General features: G+C 36.6%; 1 protein-coding gene across 1 annotated transcript in view; it reads right to left on the bottom strand.

Annotated features, from left to right (window-relative positions):
* LOC121381048 overlaps positions 1-25851 on the bottom strand; it is a 103267-nt gene that overhangs the window by 14956 nt on the left and 62460 nt on the right. The window contains exon 11 of the mRNA XM_041510130.1: positions 2722-3105. Coding sequence (XP_041366064.1) covers positions 2722-3105 — 384 coding nt within the window. The remainder of the gene's footprint in view (positions 1-2721; positions 3106-25851) is intronic.

A 25851-nucleotide genomic window follows, 5' to 3' on the forward strand; every position in this document is an offset into this window, starting at 1 on the left:
CCAGGACATGAAATGAATGATTTTATAACAAATTGTTGTCAGGTTATGAGGACAACAAAAGTAAAGATGCAAAAAAATTTTAAATAAAAATAAATAGGTTATTACCAGTGTTTTTCGGTATCGTCAATATCATATATTAGGAATAAAAATTGTATTATGCAAGCCTCTGGCGAGCATAATACATTATTTTTATTTCTAATATATGATATTGACGGTACCGAAATACACGAGGGTAATAATCTCTTTATCATATAAGCTCAAGCTTAACCTTCTGACTACTGCAGGCGAGATATCTCGCCCGACGTCACGTCAGTCGATATACTGTACACTGTATACAGTGCATTCCCCAATTCATATTTCCCGCCGTTTTGCACACGACACTCACCGGAAACGGAAATATAATTAAAGAAAAAAGTTTTTTTTTCAAAATGGTGGTTTTTGTTTTGATTTTTTCAATGAAAATACCTTGAAATTTTGAGTTCAAAAAGTGGTTTTCGGCAAGTATTTTCGCTTGACAACAATGGCGGCACGTCGCGGTAATTTTCAGGGATCAATAGCTGATTGTAACAGCTAATTTGATAATAAATTTGATCGTTTTACCAACAACGAAAATTACCAAATATTGCAATATGAATCGTAGTTCGGGTTTTAAAAAAAATTCTGGTCAAAAAACCACTGTTATTGGGAATAATGGACATAAATACTGGACAGCTGGCCACAAATGCCCGTAAGTAAACGCAACTTTTTCGATTTTTTGCCTAATTTTAATCACCATTAGCCGATCTAAAATAATAAAAATTACAAAAAAAGACACGAAAATAATACTTACCGATTCATATATGAACTTTATTTCATGTATTTATGAAACATTTAAGTGAATATATGTGAGTAAAAATTATAAACTTGTACCCACTCAACGAGGTTTTTGTTAAAAATTAATCCAGTAGTCTAAAGGTTAATGCAACGTGTTTTGTAAACTGTACACGCAACTTTAATTCCAATCCGCCATTACTAGATATTCAAATGACGTAAGAATATGGAAATAACGTCAAACTCGAATGGCGTTATTTTGGATTTCCGTACATCAAAATAAAGTTATGCCTAACGTTTTTTGTTTTCTCAATGCTGGACAGCTTTCAATGTCAAATAAAAAAAAATTATTTGATGACTATGAATGCATACATCAATCATGGAGTGTCACCCAAGTACGTTTGCTTAAATGTCAATAAAACTAGAACTGACACCTCGACTAATTTACATCTAATTTGCAAAGTTATTAAATTCTTAAATATCACATACTTTGATTGCACTGAAAATGTAAGATATTATATGATAAAAAAAATAATAATATATATATATATATATATATAACCACTAAATGTTTTGCTCAAATTTCCAGGACACAATAAAATTTAATGGTTTTTTCCAAGGCATTCCAGGCCTGGATTTTAAAATCACAAAATTCAAGGACATTCCAGGATTTCCAGAATGCATAAGAACCCTGTAAAACCCTAAACAAATTCAAAATGGATTTTCCAAAATTAATAATTTATGCATGAAGTTTTAAGTTACAGGTAAAGCTTTGAAAAAAGAGAGACGAAAGCAACATCCTGAAATATTTTACACTGCCAAATAATTAACGTTAGTGCCTTTAAGAGTCTTAGTTTCCAATACCAATGAAAACAAAATCAATATGCCAATAAAGAACACTTATGCATACTGAACATGCTGGTTGATAATTTGCTATCCAGCTGTGATGATAGTGATCATAAAAGTAGTTATTCTTTTTACACCATGCACATCTAATCAATCAAACAATCAATCAATTAAAAATAAAATCATCTAGACAGTAATGGATACATGTGTGTAGTAAATTCAAACAAAAACTGATATTTCGTAAGGTTAAAAACAAATAAATAAATAACATGTCATGTAAATATTCCAACAGAAATTTCTTATTTATTTATTTATTTTATTTGGTATTACAGATCTTTCATTAGTAATTAATCTGTATGACATCTTTTTACACTTAATATTTAATTCAAAAGATAACAAATTTATTTTTTTAAATTTACTAAAAAATAAATTAAAAACAGAGTTGCAATTAAATATAATTTAAATTAAGTAAAATATGTTTAACATCGATTTCCATTGAAGAAAATCAATATAATTTACTTTTAATTAAAAAAAAAGAAGATTTTTTTATTTAAATTTGTAGCAAGCAAAGAAAACAAAACAAAAGTAAAATAAGAAAGACTTAAAAAAAGTTTTACCAGCAATTTAAAATAAATTTCTAAATTTTAAATTAAGTAACATGTTTTACATCGATTTGCATTGAAGAAAATAAATATAATTTACCTTTTTAAAAAAGACTTATTTATTTAAATTTGTAGCAAACAAAGAAAACAAAACAAAAGTAAAATAAGAAACACTTTAAAAAAAAGTTTTACGTGCAATTTTAAATAAATTTCTAAATTTTAATATTTCTATTTATTTATTTATTTATTTACTTACTTATTTATTGTTTGCATCTGAACAGGTTACATACATATATTTTTTAAAACACTTTTATTGATTGATTGATTGATTGATTGATTGATTGATTGATTTTATTGTTTTCATCTGCACATACACATTTAAAAACTTTTATTTTTTTCTAACAAACAATAAGTTATCAATAATACTCCCAACTCACAAAACACTTGTTTATTAACTGATTACCTTAATTTGTGTGCTGTAACTGTCATCGCTGTCACAGCGAGAGTCACCGGCGGCTGCAGCAGTCAGGACGTGATCAGCAGCAGCATCCACTCCGCCGTCAGTGCTGATGTCGTCGTGAGTGCGGTGTAGCAGCAGCAGCGCCGAGTCAGCATGCCTGCGTGCTGTGTGTGGCTCTGGGGTGCTGTGATGAGCTGAACACAGTGGAGGCTGGTGCTGGGCTGGAGAGTCGGGAACAGGAGGATGAGTCACTGCAGCGGCCGATGATGATTCACCACCACAGTACAGCGGCCGCCTGATCTCACTTCTACTCCGACCAGTGCCATCGTCAGCAGCGACGCTCGGTGCTTCTACCACACTGGCCTCTCTGATCACCTCTTCTAAATGCTGAAGAAAAAAAAAAGAAAGGGGGAAAAAAAAAAAAAAAAAAACCCAGACAAAGCTTGTAAAACTTTTGTTGATAAAATGGTGACCATTATGCAAGGGAAAAACTAATTATTTGTGCACTTTTTTGTACACCATTGATTTGTTTTTCCCTTGCATAATGGTCCAAAAAGAAGAGAGAGAGAGAGAGAGAGAGAGAGAGAGAGAGAGAGAGAGAGAGAGAGAGAGAGAGAGAGAGAGAGAGAGAGAGAGAGAGAGAGAGAGAGAGAGAGAGAGAGAGAGAGAGAGAGAGAGAGAGAGAGAGAGAGAGAGAGAGAGAGAGAGAGAGAGAGAGAGAGAGAACAACCCTTAATTCATGGAAAAAAAGAAGCAAAGATAAATAAAAGAAACCAAATTGCTATAAGAAATGATAGGAACCTCTTGTACAGATCAACTCTGTAAAGGCTAAATACACTGCTATAAAAGCTGTTAGAATTATGACATCCGCTAAGTAAAAGGAAGAGGGAAAAGTCACAAGACAAATAGCTATTTAATACAGGTTGGTGTATGCACCGTAAACCAAGGTGTTATGCAAACACCTTTAGAAAAAACTCGGTGGTGTCGTGGTTAAGCCATCAGACATAAGGCTGATAGGTACAGGGTTCACAGCCTGGTACCGGCTCACAGTTTTAACGACTCAATGGAGAGGTGTAAGACCACTACACCCTCTTCTCTCTCACTAACCACTAACCCACTGTCCTGGACAGACAAGCCAGATAGCTGAGGTGTGTGCCCAGGACAGTGTGTTTAACCTTAATTGTATATAGGCACGGAAATAAGTTCAAATGAATGAATAGAAAGGACTACAAAAATAAAGACGGGTCAGTCCTAAGTTAAACCTGTTTTAAGCATCCACTTAAGTCTTATAAAGCATGGAATTTTACTACAATTCAAGTTGTAATAGATACTTTGTTTAAATAAAGTGACCATTTGTTTTGTTGTTCTTTTTCTTCTGTAGACATAGTACAATGTATAACTTGTGATCAATTGGATGAAATTGCTTTGCTTTTACAAAATCTGTAACTATTGCTTTTAAAACTAAGGTTGAGCTTATTTCTGGCATTACCCCCCCCCCCAATAAATAGCACAAAGCTGTAATGTGATTTTAATATGTATTACCTAATGATAGGTTAGGAGCTGAACAATTAATATAACATCCACTTGCAACATATTTTTATGATATTAAATGTTGCTGTATTTATGTATTACACGTAGTACAAAAACCGTAACTTAGTTCAATAATGTTCAACTTCTAATTTTTTATTGCTATAATTGAGTTAAATTGTCACATAATTCTACATCTAAAAAGTTGAAAACATTGGGTGGGTATTGTATTAACAAGGTACATCCTTTATTTTTTGTACAAATTAATTGCATTTATTTTTGTTCATCGTAATCGCGGATATCAGAAATGTCAATCAAATTTATCCGGGTCCATATTTTATCTTGTCCAGATTAATGCTGGTGCGTATTAAAGAAAATATAAATAGCAAAAGGCCGTTTCCAGATCCAGCCTCTTCCTTTCTTAACAATCAGAGAACTAAGACGTGTGTTGAAAATCCACAATAATCTATAGAGATATTTAATTTTAAAACTTTAATCGACAATGTCTGGATTGAACAAAGAGAAGACGTGGGACGTCAAATCCAGCAATTATTTCGATGTCGAAACGCAAAAGAAGTACAAAAAAGACGGGGCACAGAGACAACGATGTCTTGGAGAATGTTCGCCTCGCTGATAATGAACCAGCCGGATTGTCCAGTGTTCAGGGCAATTCTGGTGCATTGTTAGATTTTCAGATTTTAGTTGGAGAGTTAATAAAACAATTGTTCTGTCCCACAACCTGTCCCAACCCCCGTAAAATTTGAGCAATTTAACGGTAACGTGTTTTTAATATATACTATGATTGCTTATTTTCGGAAGATGCTGCCAAAAACAGCAACATAAAAGAAAAAGAGGCAGAAGCGAAATTGCATCTCAGAAATTGGTTAAGATATTCATCAGACTGAAGTGGGATCCGCAAAAGGACGCATGATAAGAAAAGGAGCGAGTAGGTAAATGTATGTAGGTCTGTTATATCTTAATATGTATCCGCTTGTGAAATGTAAGGTTGAGGTCTTACTTAATATAGGCGAAGCCTGTTGACCAATCCCATTGTTTTGTCAATTAATATTGTTTAAAGTAAAAGGAGTGAGTTTTTTTAGTTTTTTAATAGTATTGACTACTTCCGGTTAATAATTTTTTTAGGGCTACTCCTTTTAAAAATCATTTGGGAGGGTCTGAACATTTTTGGACCTCCCACCACCAACACATTTTTAAGTATTTTTTATATTGGTGAACATACATGTAGCAGTCTGTATAAAGACAGCGTTCGAAATAAGCACTTGTCCATTTGTCTCGACAAGCGAAAATCTGCTCAGACAAATGCAAACTGTTAAGAGTCTGCAAAACTGGGGGTTGCTAATATACACTTCTACTTTTTTATTGGCATCTTGGCACTTGAAGAGGTGAGGCAACGTGCAAGGCTAGAAGCCATGGAGACATTGTCATCATAATCCGAAAAAGATGATGAACAAGATTGAGATGTAGTTCAATAATAAATATTACAACTATACTTCAGTTATTCTAATTACATTGGCCCAATCTGTTGCCGTAACATTGGGCCAGCTATATAACTCGGATATGAAAATATTGGCACAACGTTGGTACACCACTGGAGCAAAATCGACAGTCTACATTTGGCCAACGGTATGGTATATTGCGGCGACCCAAGAAAACTGGATGTCTGGTAAATGGTCAATTTACTAATGAAGGCAAAAGATCACCAACAAATATTCAACTTCATCAACGTTTATTAATAACAAATAAATTTTAACAGGTTAACATCTTGTTGAATGTATATGTATATGTCTCCTTTAGTAATTAAATAATCAATAATAGCTATATACTAACACTAAATTATTCCAGGGCTAAATAACTAACAATATATTCTACTCTATTCAATGTATTTAACAAGTCAGGTGATGACCTTAAAAGACTGAGTTCACTAATACTTTAACCAATTAATTACGAACTCAACAGATTGAGTCTAAAAAACATACAGATAATGGATTTTGTACTAAAAAATCCTCCAACACTTCACTAGAAAAATACTATAGTTTACAAACAATATCTCAAATTGTTTATGTCAAAATACTAGTGCACTCGCACTTACTTCACTGGTACAAAACAACACAAACAATACCCAACTGTTTGCCTAATCAGTGTACATGCACAAGCCTCATGTGTGCACACTCTATTCTTGTAAATATCCACAATACCCGGGACTTACACCTTTATGTGCTGGGTATTGCTTACTCTATTTTACATATTTTATAACTTTATAAGACATTTCTCGTTCTTTAAAAACACATAATCAGCTAAAAATAGCACTTTATCATTGCAAGGTGAATGTCGTCTGCAAAAACAGCTGTTTATGATGGGAAGTATTTCAGAATGAGGCTCTGGCGCCATTTTCATATAACATACATGTTACGAGCTACTATTGCTAATCTTCGATCTTATTTCCACTTGGAAACTGATACCATCTGTCATACGGTAATAAATACCTCCATTAATGTTAAACAAATCTAATGATATGTTGTATGAATTGTGAATAATTCAACTTGCCATTGAAATAAGTGTAAACAAGAATGTAAACAAACGTTCTTGTTTGATTCTATTAAAAGTGCATTATCTTCCAATACGAATGTCAACAATAATGCAGATATTATTTATAAAATACACTACTGGTAATGTCTGTCACACATTACCAAATCCTTACAATATGTTGGGCCAAGCACGGTGTGCTATCTGGGAATGTGTAGCCTTATTGGTGCCATGAGCGCATAATAATGGAGGAAAGAATGTTTGGCAAACTCAAAATCAGTTTGAGACTTCTATCGTATACCAGAGTGCTATCGTTTTCTGGACTCCAAAGTGGAAAGTTTGTTGTAGGTTTTTTTGGGGGGGTTTTCATCATGCAAACATTCAGATCACTGACACAGGCAATCTTTGCCATCACTCTCGATTGTGGGGCAATGTGTTCATCATGCTATTTTTGCGATTCAGTACTGTGTGATGTAGCAGGCTCAAAGTGCCAGCGTTAAAATGGCAGTTTCGAGCCAGGTCAAGGCTGACAAAAAGCAGGTCCCGACATGGGCAGCGGTAAAGAAGATTTCACTAGATACTATCAATGTGGTTATTTCATTAGGATTTTGTAGAGATGGCTAGAGATGGATGATTTGAGAAAAACAAACATTCCTATTGGCCAGCAAAATCTTATTTTAAAAGATTTGTTGCTACTTTTAGCAATGGAGCCAAAGAAGACGCAGCCACAACTGATGATTAAATGACGGGAAATTGCAATTGTCTAAGGAGCAGGATCAAACCCAAGGGCCGGTACTTCAAATGATGAAGGATTTGTTCAGCAGCTAATGAACAGCTACAAAATCATCAGACTGTGAGTGCATAGCAGGGGACCGGTGTGGGGATAACCATGTCCTCTACTTCAAACAATATAGCAGGGGACCGGTGTGGGGATAACCATGTCCTCTACTTCAAACAATATAGCAGGGGACCGGTGTGGGGATAACCATGTCCTCTACTACAAACAATATAGCAGGGGACCGGTGTGGGGATAACCATGTCCTCTACTACAAACAATATAGCAGGATACTGGTGTGGGGATAACCATGTCCTCTACTACAAACAATATAGCAGGGGACCGGTGTGGGGATAACCATGTCCTCTACTACAAACAATATAGCAGGATACTGGTGTGGGGATAACCATGTCCTCTACTACAAACAATATAGCAGAGGACCGGTGTGGGGATAACCATGTCCTCTACTACAAACAATATAGCAGGGGACCGGTGTGGGGATAACCATGTCCTCTACTACAAACAATATAGCAGAGGACCGGTGTGGGGATAACCATGTCCTCTACTACAAACAATATAGCAGGGGACCGGTGTGGGGATAACCATGTCCTCTACTTCAAACAATATAGCAGGGGACCGGTGTGGGGATAACCATGTCCTCTACTACAAACAATATAGCAGAGGACCGGTGTGGGGATAACCATGTCCTCTACTACAAACAATATAGCAGGGGACCGGTGTGGGGATAACCATGTCCTCTACTACAAACAATATAGCAGGGGACCGGTGTGGGGATAACCATGTCCTCTACTACAAACAATATAGCAGGGGACCGGTGTGGGGATAACCATGTCCTCTACTACAAACAATATAGCAGGGGACCGGTGTGGGGATAACCATGTCCTCTACTACAAACAATATAGCAGGTATGTTGTCCTGGCAAAGATCAGAAGACATTTTGACTCAAGAAGCTGAGGCATGCAAATTAAAAAATTCAGGATTACAGAGAATAGATGAACTTGAGGCCAAGTTTTAAACTCTAAACTTGTACTGATTCTGAATCTGGATGCACCAACATGTCTTGTTTTGAAGAATGAGAATGAATTTTTCATTAATCTCAAAACATGTGCCCAAACCAGTAGTTGGCTTAGAGATTGCTCAAGCAAAAATACCCCTCGTTATTCAGTGTAATCAGAGAATCAATGTTTCCTAAGACAATTGCTGCCATTCACTACCCTAGCCAAACTTCTGTCCAAAATACAGCTACATATTACATTGTGAAAAGATTTATTGCAGCTAAACTGGACACTTGTGGCAACTGTGGATTGGTGAATGATGGGACCAGCAGACACAAAATCAAGATTCATAATACATCTGTGGCATTGTCATCTGGTGACACCGTCCATCTTGGATTCACAAGAGTTGACAATGACACTGGAAAACGAAATAACAAAAGGGGCATTCAAGAATTAGAAACAATCAATATTGATGACAAGAGTGGAACTGATGACGGCAACTTTCTTCAGACAGACTTGGAGAAATAGTCATTGGTCATAAGGGATCGTACCAGTAATGAGAAGGCGAATGATGTAATTCTAGACAAGTGGCAGACGTCATGCATGTGCTTGAGTACTGAATGTGGCAATTGAATAGGCCCCACTATTTCCTGTGGTTTCATTATGGGAAATGATGTAGGCCTATTGTTTTTATTTAGCTGTCAAAATTACAACAGCATGCGTATAATGCAGAAGGCATGTCAAAAATAAACTTTATATTATTTGAAAACGGATTCTTTTGCACAGATTTTGCATGGAACTGAAAAAGTGATAACCTATGGCCTGAGACACCCATAAATACATGTTGGAAGATGAAAAGGAATTACAACTAAACCTGGGAAAGTTTGAAAGGGATGCTCTGTTCAGAATTTTCCAATGAAACTGAAACTTGATCTGTAACTCTACATGATAAAGTTATCAAATAATTTCTACTGGATATATTTTGAGGAATCGTTGGACCTATTTGTTTTACAAAACGCATTCTTCATACTGGTAAAGAATTCGCCTGCATTGTCTACAGAATTCAAACGCAGTCTTCATACTTGTAAAGAATTCGCCTGCATTGTCTACAGAATTCAAACGCAGTCTTCATACTTGTAAAGAATTCGGCTACATTGTCTACAGAATTCAAACGCAGTCTTCATACTGGTAAAGAATTCGCCTGCATTGTCTACAGAATTCAAACGCAGTCTTCATACTTGTAAAGAATTCGCCTGCATTGTCTACAGAATTCAAACGCAGTCTTCATACTTGTAAAGAATTCGCCTGCATTGTCTACAGAATTCAAACGCAGTCTTCATACTTGTAAAGAATTCAAACGCAGGCTTCATTCTTCTACAGAATTCGGCTACATTTTCTACAGAATTCAAATGCATTCTTCATACTGGTAAAGAATTCGGCTGCATTTTCTACAGAATTCAAATGCATTCTTCAGATTATCATGAAATATGCATCCACTATCTTTTTACTATGTACCATAAAAAAATTATATTTAGGAGTAGTGGTAAAACCAAGGGTTCTGGTGCACTTTTCTCCATTCATGTAACATAGGCGAGGTGTCAACCCCCAAATGAAGATGATGACGTCATAGCCCAGTTGAATTTTTTCCAGCTTATTAACTCTTTGGGGCCGAATCCCGACTCACGTCGTGATGTTAATTTGCACGAAATGTCGAGTCCTGCCTGTACGTGTGGTTTACAAGCAGTAGCTATTATCGAATGCCGACTGTACATGTAAAACGAGACGTCATTGGCTAATATAATTAGAAGTTTTCATTATCAGCTTGTAGAAGATTAATCCAGTGACCAATAAAAAGTAGTCTTACAGCTGGGTTTGTTCATGCACCTCGTGGCTTTGCTCGGCTTTGTTCGCTTTGAATTTTTTTTAAACAAAATGGACGACGACGTATTTCTCGTTTTGGATGATAGTATTTCGGAATTTGAAGATTTCACGAACGATGACGTACTCAATTTAAATAACAGTAATTCGGATGTAGACTTAAGTAGCGATAGTGACGACATACCATTGTCACATTTTCGAAATGGACGGAATACCAGTAGCGAAACTGACGAAGAAATTGAAACGGAACAGCAACCAAACAAAACTACAAAATGGAGTTTGGTGTTGACAGAAAATCAAGTAGATGCGTTCACAGAGCATGTTGGTACTGTAAACATCCTTGAAAATGATGCCACAGAAATAAACTTTTTTCAGCAGATGTTCCCTGAGATGTGGTACCAGAATATAGCTGAAGAAACCAATAGGTATGCCCAGGCAAAAATCGTCCAAAACGGTGCAGATCCGAAATGGTTTCCTACAAGTTCAAATGAAATTCGTGCTTTCATCGGTTTCAATATTCTGATGGGAATTGTAATAGCCCCTACTCAAGATATGTATTTTTCAATGGATACATTATTTCGTCCAACAGGGATGTCAGAACGCATAACCCAAGACCGTTTTGACAAACTTTGTCAGTACTTCCATGTTGCCAATATTGCAGAAAACCCAGACCATGGACAACATGGACATGACAAGCTGGCACATGTTCGCCCCTTTTTAGAGGATGTTCGTGTGTAGTGTAGAACCCAGTATGACCCTCACTGTGAAACATCAATAGACGAAGCAATGGTGGCTTACACGGGATGGTTATCAATAAAACAGTACCTCCCTCTCAAACCAACAAAACGTGGGATCAAAATATGGTCACGGGCAGATCCACATATAGGATTTCTAAATGACTTTCAAGTCTACACGGGCAGAGCAAACTACAAAGTTGAAACAGGACTTGGTGAACGTGTGGTAAAAGATCTGACAAGAGATATATGGGGAAAAACCCACCATGTGTACTGTGACAACTACTTCAGTTCAGTTCCATTATTTGAAGAATCTCTTGAAAATAAAACATATGCTTGTGGCACCAACAGAAAATACTTGCCTGCTGGTGTAACACAAGCAAAGTTGAAATGCCTAGGAGAAATGGTTGTTCTGCAGAAAGAGGGAAGCATGATGGCTGTGGCCTGGCATGACAAGCGAACAGTGAACATCCTTTCAACACTATCAAATCCATTAGAAAAACCCACGGTAAAGCGGAAAAAGAAAGATGGTTCACAGCTAGATGTACCTTGTCCCTCAGCCATCAAGTCGTACACTATGTACATGAATGGAGTCGACAGAGCAGACCAGCTAAGATCATCCTATTCAGTTGCAAGGAGGGCTGCCAAGTGGTGCAAGTATCTGTTCTGGTTCTTGGTTGACATTTGCATCATAAATGGATTCATAATGATGAAGGAATCTGCAAACCACCAGCTGTCATCAAAAACTGGCCGAAAGAAGAACAGATGTCAATTAGATTTCCGACAGAAGCTGATCAAACAGCTCATAGGGAACTACTGGCACAAGAGGAAAAGAGAAAGTGTCCAGCAAAAAGCTGCTGAAGGACTCTTACACTGACCTGTTGTGCTGGGTAAAAAACGGACATGTAAACAATGCAGTACACAAGGCATTCGACGTGAGCCAGCCACAGGCTGTGAACAGTGCAACGTGAACCTGTGTGTTGGATGTTTCAAGCCATACCACAAAGCCAGATTTCCAGCATTGTTTCAGTGACAAAAACCCAAAATCAATCAGAACTTCCTGACAATTACCAGTAACATTTATTAAAACTTTTGTTTATTTCTGTTATTTATAGACAATTAAACTACTTTTTTACAATTACATCATATAAAATAATATATGTTCCTCATTAATTGCACATTATTAAATAACTCACAAAATTTTATGCAGATTTGTTTGTTACTGATTAAGTTAGTTATTTTTGCTGCAGTGCATGAAATCTGTTTTTATGCTTTAGGGCACCAGCAGGTAAACACTGCCTAGGGCTGGAATTCAAAATGGCCACCAGGCCTCAAAGAGTTAATGGAGATACAGGTGGATTGTGATTGTCTTATCAGTGGCTAGACATCCAAGATTGCCGTTGACCCCCATACTCAACAATGTTATTGGTAACTGGAGTTGTTAATAGACAACATAAGACAGAAATAAATTTTTATTATTTATTTCCCCATGGTCATCGTGAGTGGATCACAGAACATAGGTTCCTGCATCCACCATAGCAATCTATATATTGGTCTAATTCTATGCATGCTCTTACATAGTATATTATTTACAAGTATTCAACATCAGATGCCTGCATCCATGAATTGAATTTCTTGGAACAGTTTAACGACTTGACAGTCTTTTTCGTTAGTATGATGTCCTCTCGTCTTTAGAATCTTTCCACTTTTTAGAGATAGTCTACTTTTACATCAACTTTTTCAGTTCAGACTGGTAGAATATGTCCTATGGTGAAGATTTCTCCATCTTTGAAATGAAAAGGTTTCTTCAATTTAGGTGTATTCTTTACATCTCTCTTTGGCCAATACATTTTCCACCACATCTATGTTTGGTTGTCTTCCCTCTTGGAATACATCTTCCAAAACTCTAGACACTGTTAGTTCTTTTTGGTGTTTTAAAACTTAACCACAAGCATTTGGAAAAGACATCCATCACTACCAACACAAAGGTGTAACCTCTATTAGGCTTGGCACATTTTACCATATCCATGAGGTCATTTCTCAGATGGATGAGTGAGTCACACATGGTTCCCCACTTTGAATCGAATTGGTTTCTTTATTTTGTGTGTATTCTTCACATCTTTTTGGGGCCAATACAGTTTCCACCATATAGATGTTTTGGCTTCCCTTTTCTTTTGGAATACATTTTCGAAAACTCTAGACACTGTTTGTCCTTTTTTTTGTCTTTTAAATGTCTCAACCACAAGCATTTGTGAAAAGCAAATGTTCTTGAGATAACCTTCCCACGCAGGCAGAAATTGAATGTCAAACTAGTTATGAATAACTTTATTCATAAACTACTCGCATATACACTTTAGTCTTACTCTTCATTTGTTTCAATGTCAGACGTCTACTCATCTGCTGTTTCTTCGCCTTCTGAATCATCAGATAGTGTGTTAACATGTGAAACAATAGTTTGACATAATGGTTTCAACAAGAATTTGATTTTCTCGTGGAACTATTTTCCATCAACATCCAGATCTGTGTGAGGATCTACCTTTCTGAGCTGAGTGAAGAGAGGATCAAACATGGGTCCTCGTGTGTAATATTCATGTGAAGACTTGCATACTCCCAAAGTTTGCCACTGTCAGTTTTTCTTTCTTAGTATTTTAGGGGTTTTTCTATGTGGTTCATCATAATCACTTTCAGATTTTCTTTTCATTGCCAATTGTTCAGGGAACCACCTTTTCAAGTGTCTTTGTAAGTTGTGTACATCTTGAAACATCAATTCACAATCATCACACGAATGCATTTTGGAGAGCTCTCCTTTACACGTGTGCTCACTTTGAAAGTCTGAACAAAAATGAGACATACAATGCATCTCACCACATCTCACAGGACGATCGGTATGGCTCCAAACAAAGTCACAGAAAACAACAACATCCATATGGTGAAACACTTGTAAATACTATACTGTATAAGAGCATGCATTGAATTAGACCAACATACAGATTGTAAGGGTGGACACAGGATCCAGTGTCCTGTAATCCAACCACGATGAACATGCGGAAATAATTAATGAAAATGTATTTCTGTCTTATGTTACCTGTTAATAACTCCAGTTAACAACCACATTGTTGGGTATGGGATCAACAACAATCTTGGATGTCTAGCCACTGATAAACCAATCTAAATCCACCTGTATGACCATTAATGGGTGTATACTACCAAATCAAATCCCATAGATGACAATAGTAACATATGTGGCTAAAACTCCTACCTGCAGCGTATCAATCGACATAAACACCACGGATATAAATACTACCACCCCTCACCCTTAAAGTGAATAAAAAAAAATTGGGGATCTAGTTGCTTGTTTCTGAGATAACGGGTAGCGTCTATGACTACCCTAGTTCCACACAAAATTTGAGTACTTTTTTTTTATAGGTACCCCATACATGTTTCAAGCACAAGGTTACTTGACACACTGGTACTAGATGCAATAAAATTGCATATTTGTTTTACCCAGATGAAACTATTATTTTTTACAACTGACACACTCACATTTATAACCAATCACAGGACTTGGGGTGTTCACTTCTCTATCAAAAGTTTGGTGCACCTCGAACTTTGACCCAGCCGGAAGTTATTTGGTTTAGTACTACCTATAAAGCCAGTCAAAATTCAACTGGGCTGTGACGTCACCATTCCAATTTGGGAGATTGACACCTCGCCTATGTTAAATGAATGGGGATAAAAGTGTGCCAGAACCCTTGGATTATCACTAGTAGTAGTTTGGAGGAAATCTACTACAACCATGGGCCACACCTATTGATAAAGCAACAAGGGATGGGATCTTTTATATGCACTTTCCCGAAGGACAGGATATTACATACCACGATCATTGGTATTGTGGTTGCAACTGAAAAACCAAGGTGGTTCTATCCTATGACTCTTGCACCCTAGCACTCAAATGACTGAGCTAAATCTCCCCCCCCCCCCCCACCCCCACCCAAAGAAGTGTTTTGTGTCATGACAACTCAACACATTAATTATGTTTAATTTGGCATCATACATAACATTAAAAATCACAAAGATCATGAGAGGAAACCCACTGCCGCCATTCTAAGGACCACTTCTACCGATAAAGCAGCAAGGGATAACTGATTGCAAACTGTTTAAAACTTACTTTATACAAGTGTGAAGAATGTGTTTCTGTTGACGGCCATCCCAAAACTCAAACATATTTCTCACATTTGCAAAAATTAAAGAACGTGACTGAATTGTTCAAAAACGTGCGAAAAGTTAGGTCCAACAAGACATTGTGAAAAAAAATCTGGAAACCTATATGCAGGATGGTTGTAATATCTCATGCATTCAAGGACAATATCAAAAATGGGTAAATCTTAATGAAACTCAAATGTGATCTGTAACTGTATATGATAAAGCTATACACAAGATTTCATCAGCTTAATATTTTACATAAGATTTCAGCTCAATATTATGGAAAAAAAAACATCCAGAAAACCATACATATATGGGATGGTATTAATATATTAAGGGCCATAACTCTGTCAATTTATTTTTAAATCCCCATGACACTAAAACTTGATTTACAATTCTGCATGATAATACTATCCATAAAATTTCAGGCATTGTGTGTGTGTGGTGGGGGGGGGGGGGGGGGAGAGGGTAAACACTAAATGCAAGTACATTACAGCAGCACAGTGTTTATCAAGTGCCATGACACTGAACATCATTTTGTTTTGACTACACATGTATACATGTATAAGTATTATATCTGGGAAAACTGATGAAACACTGTAGCAACAATAACAACCAAAACAAAAACAAGAAGCAGAACAAAAGAAGAAAAAAGAAAAGATAGAGAGACATGAGGATATTTTATCGATGCTACTTTGCGTTACAGTGCTTGCACTGAGCAATAAATGTAGTCTTGTGTTTCTACCTATTATATACAGTGATACAACAGGCGTCTTTGTGAAAACAATCCAGAGCCTATTATGTTTAGAGCAAGAGGTTCATTAAAAAGGATCCGCCACCCCCTCATAAACACTAATAAAAAGTGTACAGCTGATGTTATCTCCGTATCAAAGAGTTCTGGAGGCTGGAAACGAGTCTTCAGCTGTTAAGACTTTCTTCCTCATCTACTGCTACACGTCCATGTAGTGTTGGGAATCAGCTGAAATTTGGTCGTCGATCATGTTATAATCGGTGTGCACCAATCACTAATTTTACCAATAATAACTATTTAATTTTTTTGCCTGATGTAAAGATGAAAACAAACACCGACCTCAACATATTTACATCAATTGCATCATGGAAACTGGAGGAACAACTGCAGTTAACGTTTCCCCAACCAATCGATTATGAATTTTTATAATCGATCATCACATCAGTAGAGCTAACAAATAATGTTCAATTCTAGCCGATCATGGGGACATCACTAGCTACATTTGACTTCAATTGCTATTCAAGTACAACCGTTACATACATGAAGCTGTATATACTGATTTCATGACAGTCTTGACACTACTCAGACAAGAATTCCACAGAATTCAATGTCTCGCCTGCCATAAACGTTTTCGGTGCACTGTGACGAACATCCATAGTTTCAACTACAAACCAAGTTTCATTGACACAGGACTTATATATAACTCTGCTAGCAAAAATAAAGAAGTATTTTCCTATAAACATTAGAATACTGTATTTTAATGCTTATATTCAACCATTATTCGATTACTGCTTGACCATATGGGGAAATTGTTCTAAATTAGACTTAGAAAGAATAAATAAATTACAAAAAAGAACAGCACATATTATTTTTGACAAATCACCTGATGATCCAACTGATTTACTTTTTCATAAACTAAAGTGGCTAAAAATAAACAGAAGAGTCGAATATCAAAAAGCCATTCTTGTATATAAAACACTAAATGGACTTACTCCTCAGTATCTCAGAGACCTGTTCAATCCAATATCATCAATTTATGAACTTCGCTCCATTGATGATGGAAATATGTTAGCTCCACGACCAAAAATAGAGCACTACAAGAAAAGCTTTCAATTTTCTGGAGTTGGTATCTGGAAGAGTTTACCTAATGATGTTAAAAATTTTACTAGTTTAAATGTATTAAGAAATTTTCTTACAAACACTTCTTAGAAACATGATTGCTCTTCTAAATAATTATGTCTTAATATCTTTTATGGTTGTATATATTGTACATACATTGTATGGTTTTCTTAATTTTTATTTTTAATAATTAATATGATTATTGTTATTACTGTTATAATTAGTAAGAAGGCCTCAGGGGAAAATAGTCTAGAACTAACTGAGTTACCTTCTATAAATAAAGATTGTATTATTATTATTATTATTATTGTTATAATTAGTAAGAAGGCCTCAGGGGAGAATAGTCTAGAACTAACTGAGTTACCTTCTATAAATAAAGATATTATTATTATTATTATTATTATTATTATTATTATTATTGTTATAATTAGTAAGAAGGCCTCAGGGGAGAATAGTCTAGAACTAACTGAGCTATCTTCTATAAATAAAGATATTATTATTATTATTATTATTATTATTGTTATAATTAGTAAGAAGGCCTCAGGGGAGAATAGTCTAGAACTAACTGAGCTACCTTCTATAAATAAAGATATTATTATTATTATTATTATTATTGTTATAATTAGTAAGAAGGCCTCAGGGGAGAATAGTCTAGAACTAACTGAGCTACATTCTATAAATAAAGATTGTATTATTATTATTATTATTATTATTATTATTATTATTGTTATAATTAGTAAGAAGGCCTCAGGGGAGAATTGTCTAGAACTAACTGAGTTACCTTCTATAAATAAAGATATTATTATTATTATTATTATTATTATTATTGTTTAATTAGTAAGAAGGCCTCGGGGGAGAATAGTCTAGAACTAACTGAGCTACATTCTATAAATAAAGATTGTATTATTATTATTATTATTATTATTGTTATAATTAGTAAGAAGGCCTCAGGGGAGAATAGTCTAGAACTAACTGAGTTACCTTCTATAAATAAAGATTGTATTATTATTATTGTTATAATTAGTAAGAAGGCCTCAGGGGAGAATAGTCTAGAACTAACTGAGTTACCTTCTATAAATAAAGATATTATTATTATTATTATTATTATTATTATTATTATTGTTATAATTAGTAAGAAGGCCTCGGGGGAGAATAGTCTAGAACTAACTGAGTTACCTTCTATAAATAAAGATTGTATTATTATTATTATTATTATTATTATTATTGTTATAATTAGTAAGAAGGCCTCGGGGGAGAATAGTCTAGAACTAACTGAGTTACCTTCTATAAATAAAGATTTTATTATTTTTATTATTATTATTATTATTATTATTATGATAAACTGATCTAAACATGTAACTTTAACACTACACATTCACCTTTTCACTTCGAAAAAGACAATACATATATACATTTAATATTAGTAAAAGATTTTATGGGGAATTTGTAAATAGTTATGTCCGTATTAATGTTGTTCAGTTCAATCAGTCTGGTCCAGTTTTTACATAACCAGAAGCGTAATTAACTGAGTTTCGTCTACCTTTTCGGAACCAGTTGTCACGCTGACCTGATGAGAAAATTTCAAGGGACAAAAAATTCCATCTACATGGCTGTTAACAAAAGTAAAATGTTGTGACTGAAATTTCAAGGTAAAATGGTAATGTTTTATATGACAATTGTAGTCCACTTTAAACATGTATTTCTCCCATCCCACACCCTGTTATTTATTTTATTGGATAAAAACATTAATTTGATGGGTCCTGCAGTGAACCTATATTAATGGAAATAGCAGTGGCCTAGGCAGGATTAAGCGAAAAAGTAAAAATTTCCCGGGATTGGGGGGGGGGGGGGGGGGGGGGGGGGGGGGGCGGGGGACAGGGGGTCATGCTACGCCACTGGGAAATAGTCCTATTGGGCTGACATTTGCTGGGGTGTTCTTTCATAAGCTACGGCCCTAGTACGGGCATTTTTTTTAAAGTTTGCATAATTACCTGATATTATTTATTTAGGCTTGACTGCTAGCTGATGGACAGCAAATCAAATATTCAAATACATTTACATCGGGTGGCCCTTGTGTTATTGCAAATTCATTATGGGAGGGGGTCGTTAAAAATTGAGGTAAAAGCCAATGTCTGATACTGCATTATGCTAACGTTGAATAGTCCTTTGTTGATCTTTGTGTCATTTAACAATACGTAACGCAAAATCTTGCAGTTTCAATACCCCTCTCCCTTTGTAACGTTTTGTGACCGTGTCATATTTTACTTTGGGGTCTTTAGTAATACATGTATGTTAAAATAAAATGGCAATGACTGGTTGTGCATTTTACTTTATGAATTAACATTACGTTGCACAATAACCCCCCCCCCCCCCCCCCCCCCCCCCCCCCCCCCAATTACGTTTTGTCACATCCCATAATTCCCACACTCCTTAGTGCACGTTGCGTAGTTCTCGAATAATCCCATTATTCAATCATAAATAATAAAGAAGTAACATACCGCTGGTCGGTAAATGTTATATTTGACCGGATCAACTTTATTAAGTTTCAACATCTATAATACGCAATCTAATATCTCCCAGCAGAACTATTACATTGTAACAGTGTTCAAACTCGCACGTGCTGTTCATCATATGATGTGACATTGGGTACGGCCATTACTTCAAAGGGAGTGAGTAGCACATTTAAATTAAAGGTGGGGTTTTTTCACTTAATTTACAACTACTGTAGTAACGTTTTTTGTAGTTTTTTAATTACAAAAACCATACCAAAAATCATTTAAATTTTTTAAAATAATAATAATAAAATATTTGGAGAAAAAAATTACGAAACATGTGTACACACCTTTTTTACAAATAAGATCGTCTGCTTAAAATAGCACAGCAAATGATAGTGCAGGTGCACATTAAGTCAATACTTTACTTTCTACGTCCGTTCGGACTATATAAATAGCGGATTGGACGTGTTGCAATAGATCCCAAATATGTGTTAACGCAAATGGATGAATTAAAACAAAAAGTTGTATTCTTCTACCAAAACTGTATTATATCAGACAATGTAGGCATTATTACTAAAAACTACAACACAACAGACTAATTTGCATATCCAGGTCAGACTTGTTCGTAATCGATCGGAAAACCAAAACGAAACTTGTTCGATGTCAGGTTTTTTTTAAAATATACAATTAGCTAAATTTTAAAACATTTTTATGAGTTCAAGTATACGCGATAAGAGCAACTTTGGGAATCTTTATTGGGAAACTGTTGGGGTTGTAATTGGGAAAAGGTTTGATATTGGATTGGGAATTTACGTTAGGGGAATGGGGCCGTTCATCGGCCCCAAAATGTATGGTAGATTATACCCATCCGATAGGTACCTAAAGGGGGGTCAGTGGGGCAAAGAAAAAGGCCGAAGTGATCGGGTTGACATTACGGAAACCGAAAACGGCCTAAGTGATTCTCATTTAAAAAAAAAAAAAACCCTGAAAAGACTGAAAAAATAATTTCCACAATTTCTCTGACGACGGAAATCCGTCTCACGACGGACAGTTAACAGCCATGCATCTACCTCCCACATAATTTATACAATGTAGCTAGAGGTCTTATATACATTTGTACTTCGGAACTGAGCTAATTTTATTTGGGAAAGATTTTCTGCTTGCTTTTCATTTATAATTGCAGGTTTGTGGGTTTACAACAATCCCGATACAACAGTCAGCCTTTGACTAGAAGATGTGCAGGTGCATTCAGCGCTAAAATATTTCAAGGAATTTACTTTTTTGAACATTTTGAGCAGTTACATATTAGAAATTTGGTAGGAATAACATTCACAGCAATAACAGACGTTAATTCCAATTATTGTCACTGGATGTCAGTGGTAACAATCATGTCTGCATTGTTGTATCAATTGTTTATTGCTATATTGTATCTAAATTGTTATATCTATTGTTTTTGTTGTAGTTTTATTATATGTATGTCTTAGTCACTAATATGTCACTTATGTGGCCTAATCGACAATTCCTTGTAGGGTTATTAATCCTCCTTAATTTAGAGATAACAAAGTACACATAAATTGTCATAAGAAAACAACAACCAATGAAAAACTTAACAGTTCTGCTTAACAGATGGTGCCCTGTATAGTTAATGTAGCATCCATTTATAAGTTATTACTATTGGACCTTTAATCCATAAAAAATTGAAGATGTGCCTACTATAATAAATGGTGCTATGCACAGAGATCTAAACATTGCATCCACTCTTACATTGACAGGACTATCCATGCTTAAAACATTTTCACTTCCACTTTCAGATTCACAGATCTTTTATGTGCACCATTCATAGGTATGGCAGCACATACCATAACCTTTGATATACCAGTCGTGGTGCACAGGCTGGAATGAGAAATAGCCCAATGGGCCCACAGAAGGGGATCGATCCTAGACCAAGCGCACATCAAGTGACCACTTTACCATTGGGCTACGTTCCACCCTTATGTAAAGGAGACATGGGTTCCACTGTAATACAACTGGACCTACTCAGTGCCTAACAAAACAGTATGCCAAACACCCACAATACACCACCATAAACAACCTCTTGTCCAGAGTTAACATAACCATATACCTTTGTTTTTCTTTCATATTAAAACATACCTATTACAATCAATAAACACTCTCAAAGCAACACATCATAAAGAACCTTTTGTCCATAGTTAACATGTATCTTTACACCTTTTTTTCTCTCTCTCATCTTCAAGCATACATGTTTATTGTTACCATCTGTGATTAATTTTAAAATTAGCAACATAGCATCAATTGGCTACCACTTGCCAACAATGTATAAGAAGTGTGTGGAACCCCATTTTTGGAATGGTTTATGACAAGACACTAAGTATCTTTACAGATTAAGAAGAAGAAGGAAAAAAAGGAGAAAAAATTCCACTTCTACATTTTGTACTTGGTTAACAATCAAGATAGCTGACATTGTGTTCAGGTGAATCATGAAAAACGGCGACCGAATGCCGAATGTTAGTGGCTGATCGTGGGAACTGTTGCTGCCGGTGCTGCACATTATATCTAAACAGATGAGGAAATATCAACTTACAGGACAGTTCTAGGTTTTTTCTTCACCTGATGAGCTGAATCACTACTTCCGTGTTTTGAAAGGTGTTTTCTCTGCACCTGGAAACATGTGGCATGGTTTACTGGAGACTGCTGTGCTCAGAACTGCTGACTCAAGTTCTGTCATACAGAGTACTGTGTCAGTAGGTAACTCACTACAGTCCATCCAGTGTTAATCACCTCAGACAATATCTGTCGTACAGAGTACTGTGTCAGTTGTTAATTCACTACAGTCCATCCAGTGTTAATCATCTCAGACAATATCTGTCGTACAGAGTACTGTGTCAGTTGTTAACTCACTACAGTCCATCCTGTGTCAATCACCTGAGACAATATCTGTCCTAAAGAGTACTGTGTCAGTGGATAACTAACTACGGTCCATCCAGTGTCAATCATCTCTGACAATATCTGTCATACAGAGTACTGTGTCAGTGGGTAACTCACTACAGTCCATCCAGTGTTAATCATCTCTGACAATATCTGTCCTAAAGAGTACTGTGTCAGTGGGTAACTAACTACGGTCCATCCAGTGTTAATCATCTCAGACAATATCTGTCATACAGAGTACTGTGTTAGTGGGTAACTCACTACGGTCCATCCTGTGTCAATCACCTGAGACAATATCTGTCCTAAAGAGTACTGTGTCAGTGGGTAACTAACTACGGTCCATCCAGTGTTAATCACCTGAGACAATATCTGTCCTAAAGAGTACTGTGTTAGTGGGTAACTCACTACAGTCCATCCTGTGTCAATCACCTGAGACAATATCTGTCCTAAAGAGTACTGTGTCAGTGGGTAACTAACTACGGTCCATCCAGTGTTAATCATCTCAGACAATATCTGTCATACAGAGTACTGTGTTAGTGGGTAACTCACTACAGTCCATCCTGTGTCAATCACCTGAGACAATATCTGTCCTAAAGAGTACTGTGTCAGTGGGTAACTCACTACAGTCCATCCTGTGTCAATCACCTGAGACAATATCTGTCCTAAAGAGTACTGTGTCAGTGGGTAACTCACTACAGTCCATCCTGTGTCAATCACCTGAGACAATATCTGTCCTAAAGAGTACTGTGTCAGTGGGTAACTCACTACAGTCCATCCAGTGTTAATCATCTCTGACAATATCTGTCCTAAAGAGTACTGTGTCAGTGGGTAACTCACTACAGTCCATCCTGTGTCAATCACCTGAGACAATATCTGTCCTAAAGAGTACTGTGTCAGTTGTTAACTCACTACAGTCCATCCTGTGTCAATCACCTGAGACAATATCTGTCCTAAAGAGTACTGTGTCAGTGGGTAACTAACTACAGTCCATCCAGTGTTAATCACCTGAGACAATATCTGTCCTAAAGAGTACTGTGTCAGTGGGTAACTCACTACAGTCCATCCTGTGTCAATCACCTGAGACAATATCTGTCCTAAAGAGTACTGTGTTAGTGGGTAACTCACTACAGTCCATCCAGTGTTAATCATCTCTGACAATATCTGTCCTAAAGAGTACTGTGTCAGTGGGTAACTCACTACAGTCCATCCTGTGTCAATCACCTGAGACAATATCTGTCCTAAAGAGTACTGTGTTAGTGGGTAACTCACTACAGTCCATCCAGTGTTAATCATCTCTGACAATATCTGTCCTAAAGAGTACTGTGTCAGTGGGTAACTCACTAGTCCATCCTGTGTCAATCACCTGAGACAATATCTGTCCTAAAGAGTACTGTGTCAGTGGGTAACTCACTACAGTCCATCCTGTGTCAATCACCTGAGACAATATCTGTCCTAAAGAGTACTGTGTCAGTGGGTAACTCACTACAGTCCATCCTGTGTCAATCACCTGAGACAATATCTGTCCTAAAGAGTACTGTGTCAGTGGGTAACTCACTACGGTCCATCCAGTGTTAATCATCTCTGACAATATCTGTCATACAGAGTACTGTGTCAGTGGGTAACTAACTACAGTCCATCCAGTGTTAATCACCTGAGACAATATCTGTCCTAAAGAGTACTGTGTTAGTTGTTAACTCACTAGAGTCCATCCTGTGTCAATCACCTGAGACAATATCTGTCCTAAAGAGTACTGTGTCAGTGGGTAACTCACTACGGTCCATCCAGTGTTAATCATCTCTGACAATATCTGTCCTAAAGAGTACTGTGTCAGTGGGTAACTCACTACAGTCCATCCAGTGTTAATCATCTCTGACAATATCTGTCCTAAAGAGTACTGTGTCAGTGGGTAACTCACTACAGTCCATCCTGTGTCAATCACCTGAGACAATATCTGTCCTAAAGAGTACTGTGTCAGTGGGTAACTCACTACGGTCCATCCAGTGTTAATCACCTGAGACAATATCTGTCCTAAAGAGTACTGTGTTAGTTGTTAACTCACTACAGTCCATCCTGTGTCAATCACCTGAGACAATATCTGTCCTAAAGAGTACTGTGTCAGTGGGTAACTCACTACGGTCCATCCAGTGTTAATCATCTCTGACAATATCTGTCATACAGAGTACTGTGTCAGTGGGTAACTCACTACAGTCCATCCAGTGTTAATCATCTCTGACAATATCTGTCCTAAAGAGTACTGTGTCAGTGGGTAACTCACTACAGTCCATCCTGTGTCAATCACCTGAGACAATATCTGTCCTAAAGAGTACTGTGTCAGTGGGTAACTCACTACGGTCCATCCAGTGTTAATCACCTGAGACAATATCTGTCCTAAAGAGTACTGTGTCAGTGGGTAACTCACTACAGTCCATCCTGTGTCAATCACCTGAGACAATATCTGTCCTAAAGAGTACTGTGTCAGTGGGTAACTCACTACGGTCCATCCAGTGTTAATCACCTGAGACAATATCTGTCCTAAAGAGTACTGTGTTAGTTGTTAACTCACTACAGTCCATCCTGTGTCAATCACCTGAGACAATATCTGTCCTAAAGAGTACTGTGTCAGTGGGTAACTCACTACAGTCCATCCTGTGTCAATCACCTGAGACAATATCTGTCCTAAAGAGTACTGTGTCAGTGGGTAACTAACTACAGTCCATCCTGTGTCAATCACCTGAGACAATATCTGTCCTAAAGAGTATTGTGTCAGTGGGTAACTCACTACGGTCCATCCAGTGTTAATCATCTCTGACAATATCTGTCCTAAAGAGTACTGTGTCAGTGGGTAACTCACTACAGTCCATCCAGTGTTAATCACCTGAGACAATATCTGTCCTAAAGAGTACTGTGTCAGTGGGTAACTCACTACAGTCCATCCTGTGTCAATCACCTGAGACAATATCTGTCCTAAAGAGTACTGTGTCAGTGGGTAACTCACTACAGTCCATCCAGTGTTAATCATCTCTGACAATATCTGTCCTAAAGAGTACTGTGTCAGTGGGTAACTCACTACAGTCCATCCTGTGTCAATCACCTGAGACAATATCTGTCCTAAAGAGTACTGTGTCAGTGGGTAACTCACTACAGT

The sequence above is a fragment of the Gigantopelta aegis genome, chromosome 9 (assembly GCF_016097555.1).
Source record: "Gigantopelta aegis isolate Gae_Host chromosome 9, Gae_host_genome, whole genome shotgun sequence".
Lineage (NCBI taxonomy): Eukaryota > Metazoa > Mollusca > Gastropoda > Neomphalida > Peltospiridae > Gigantopelta > Gigantopelta aegis.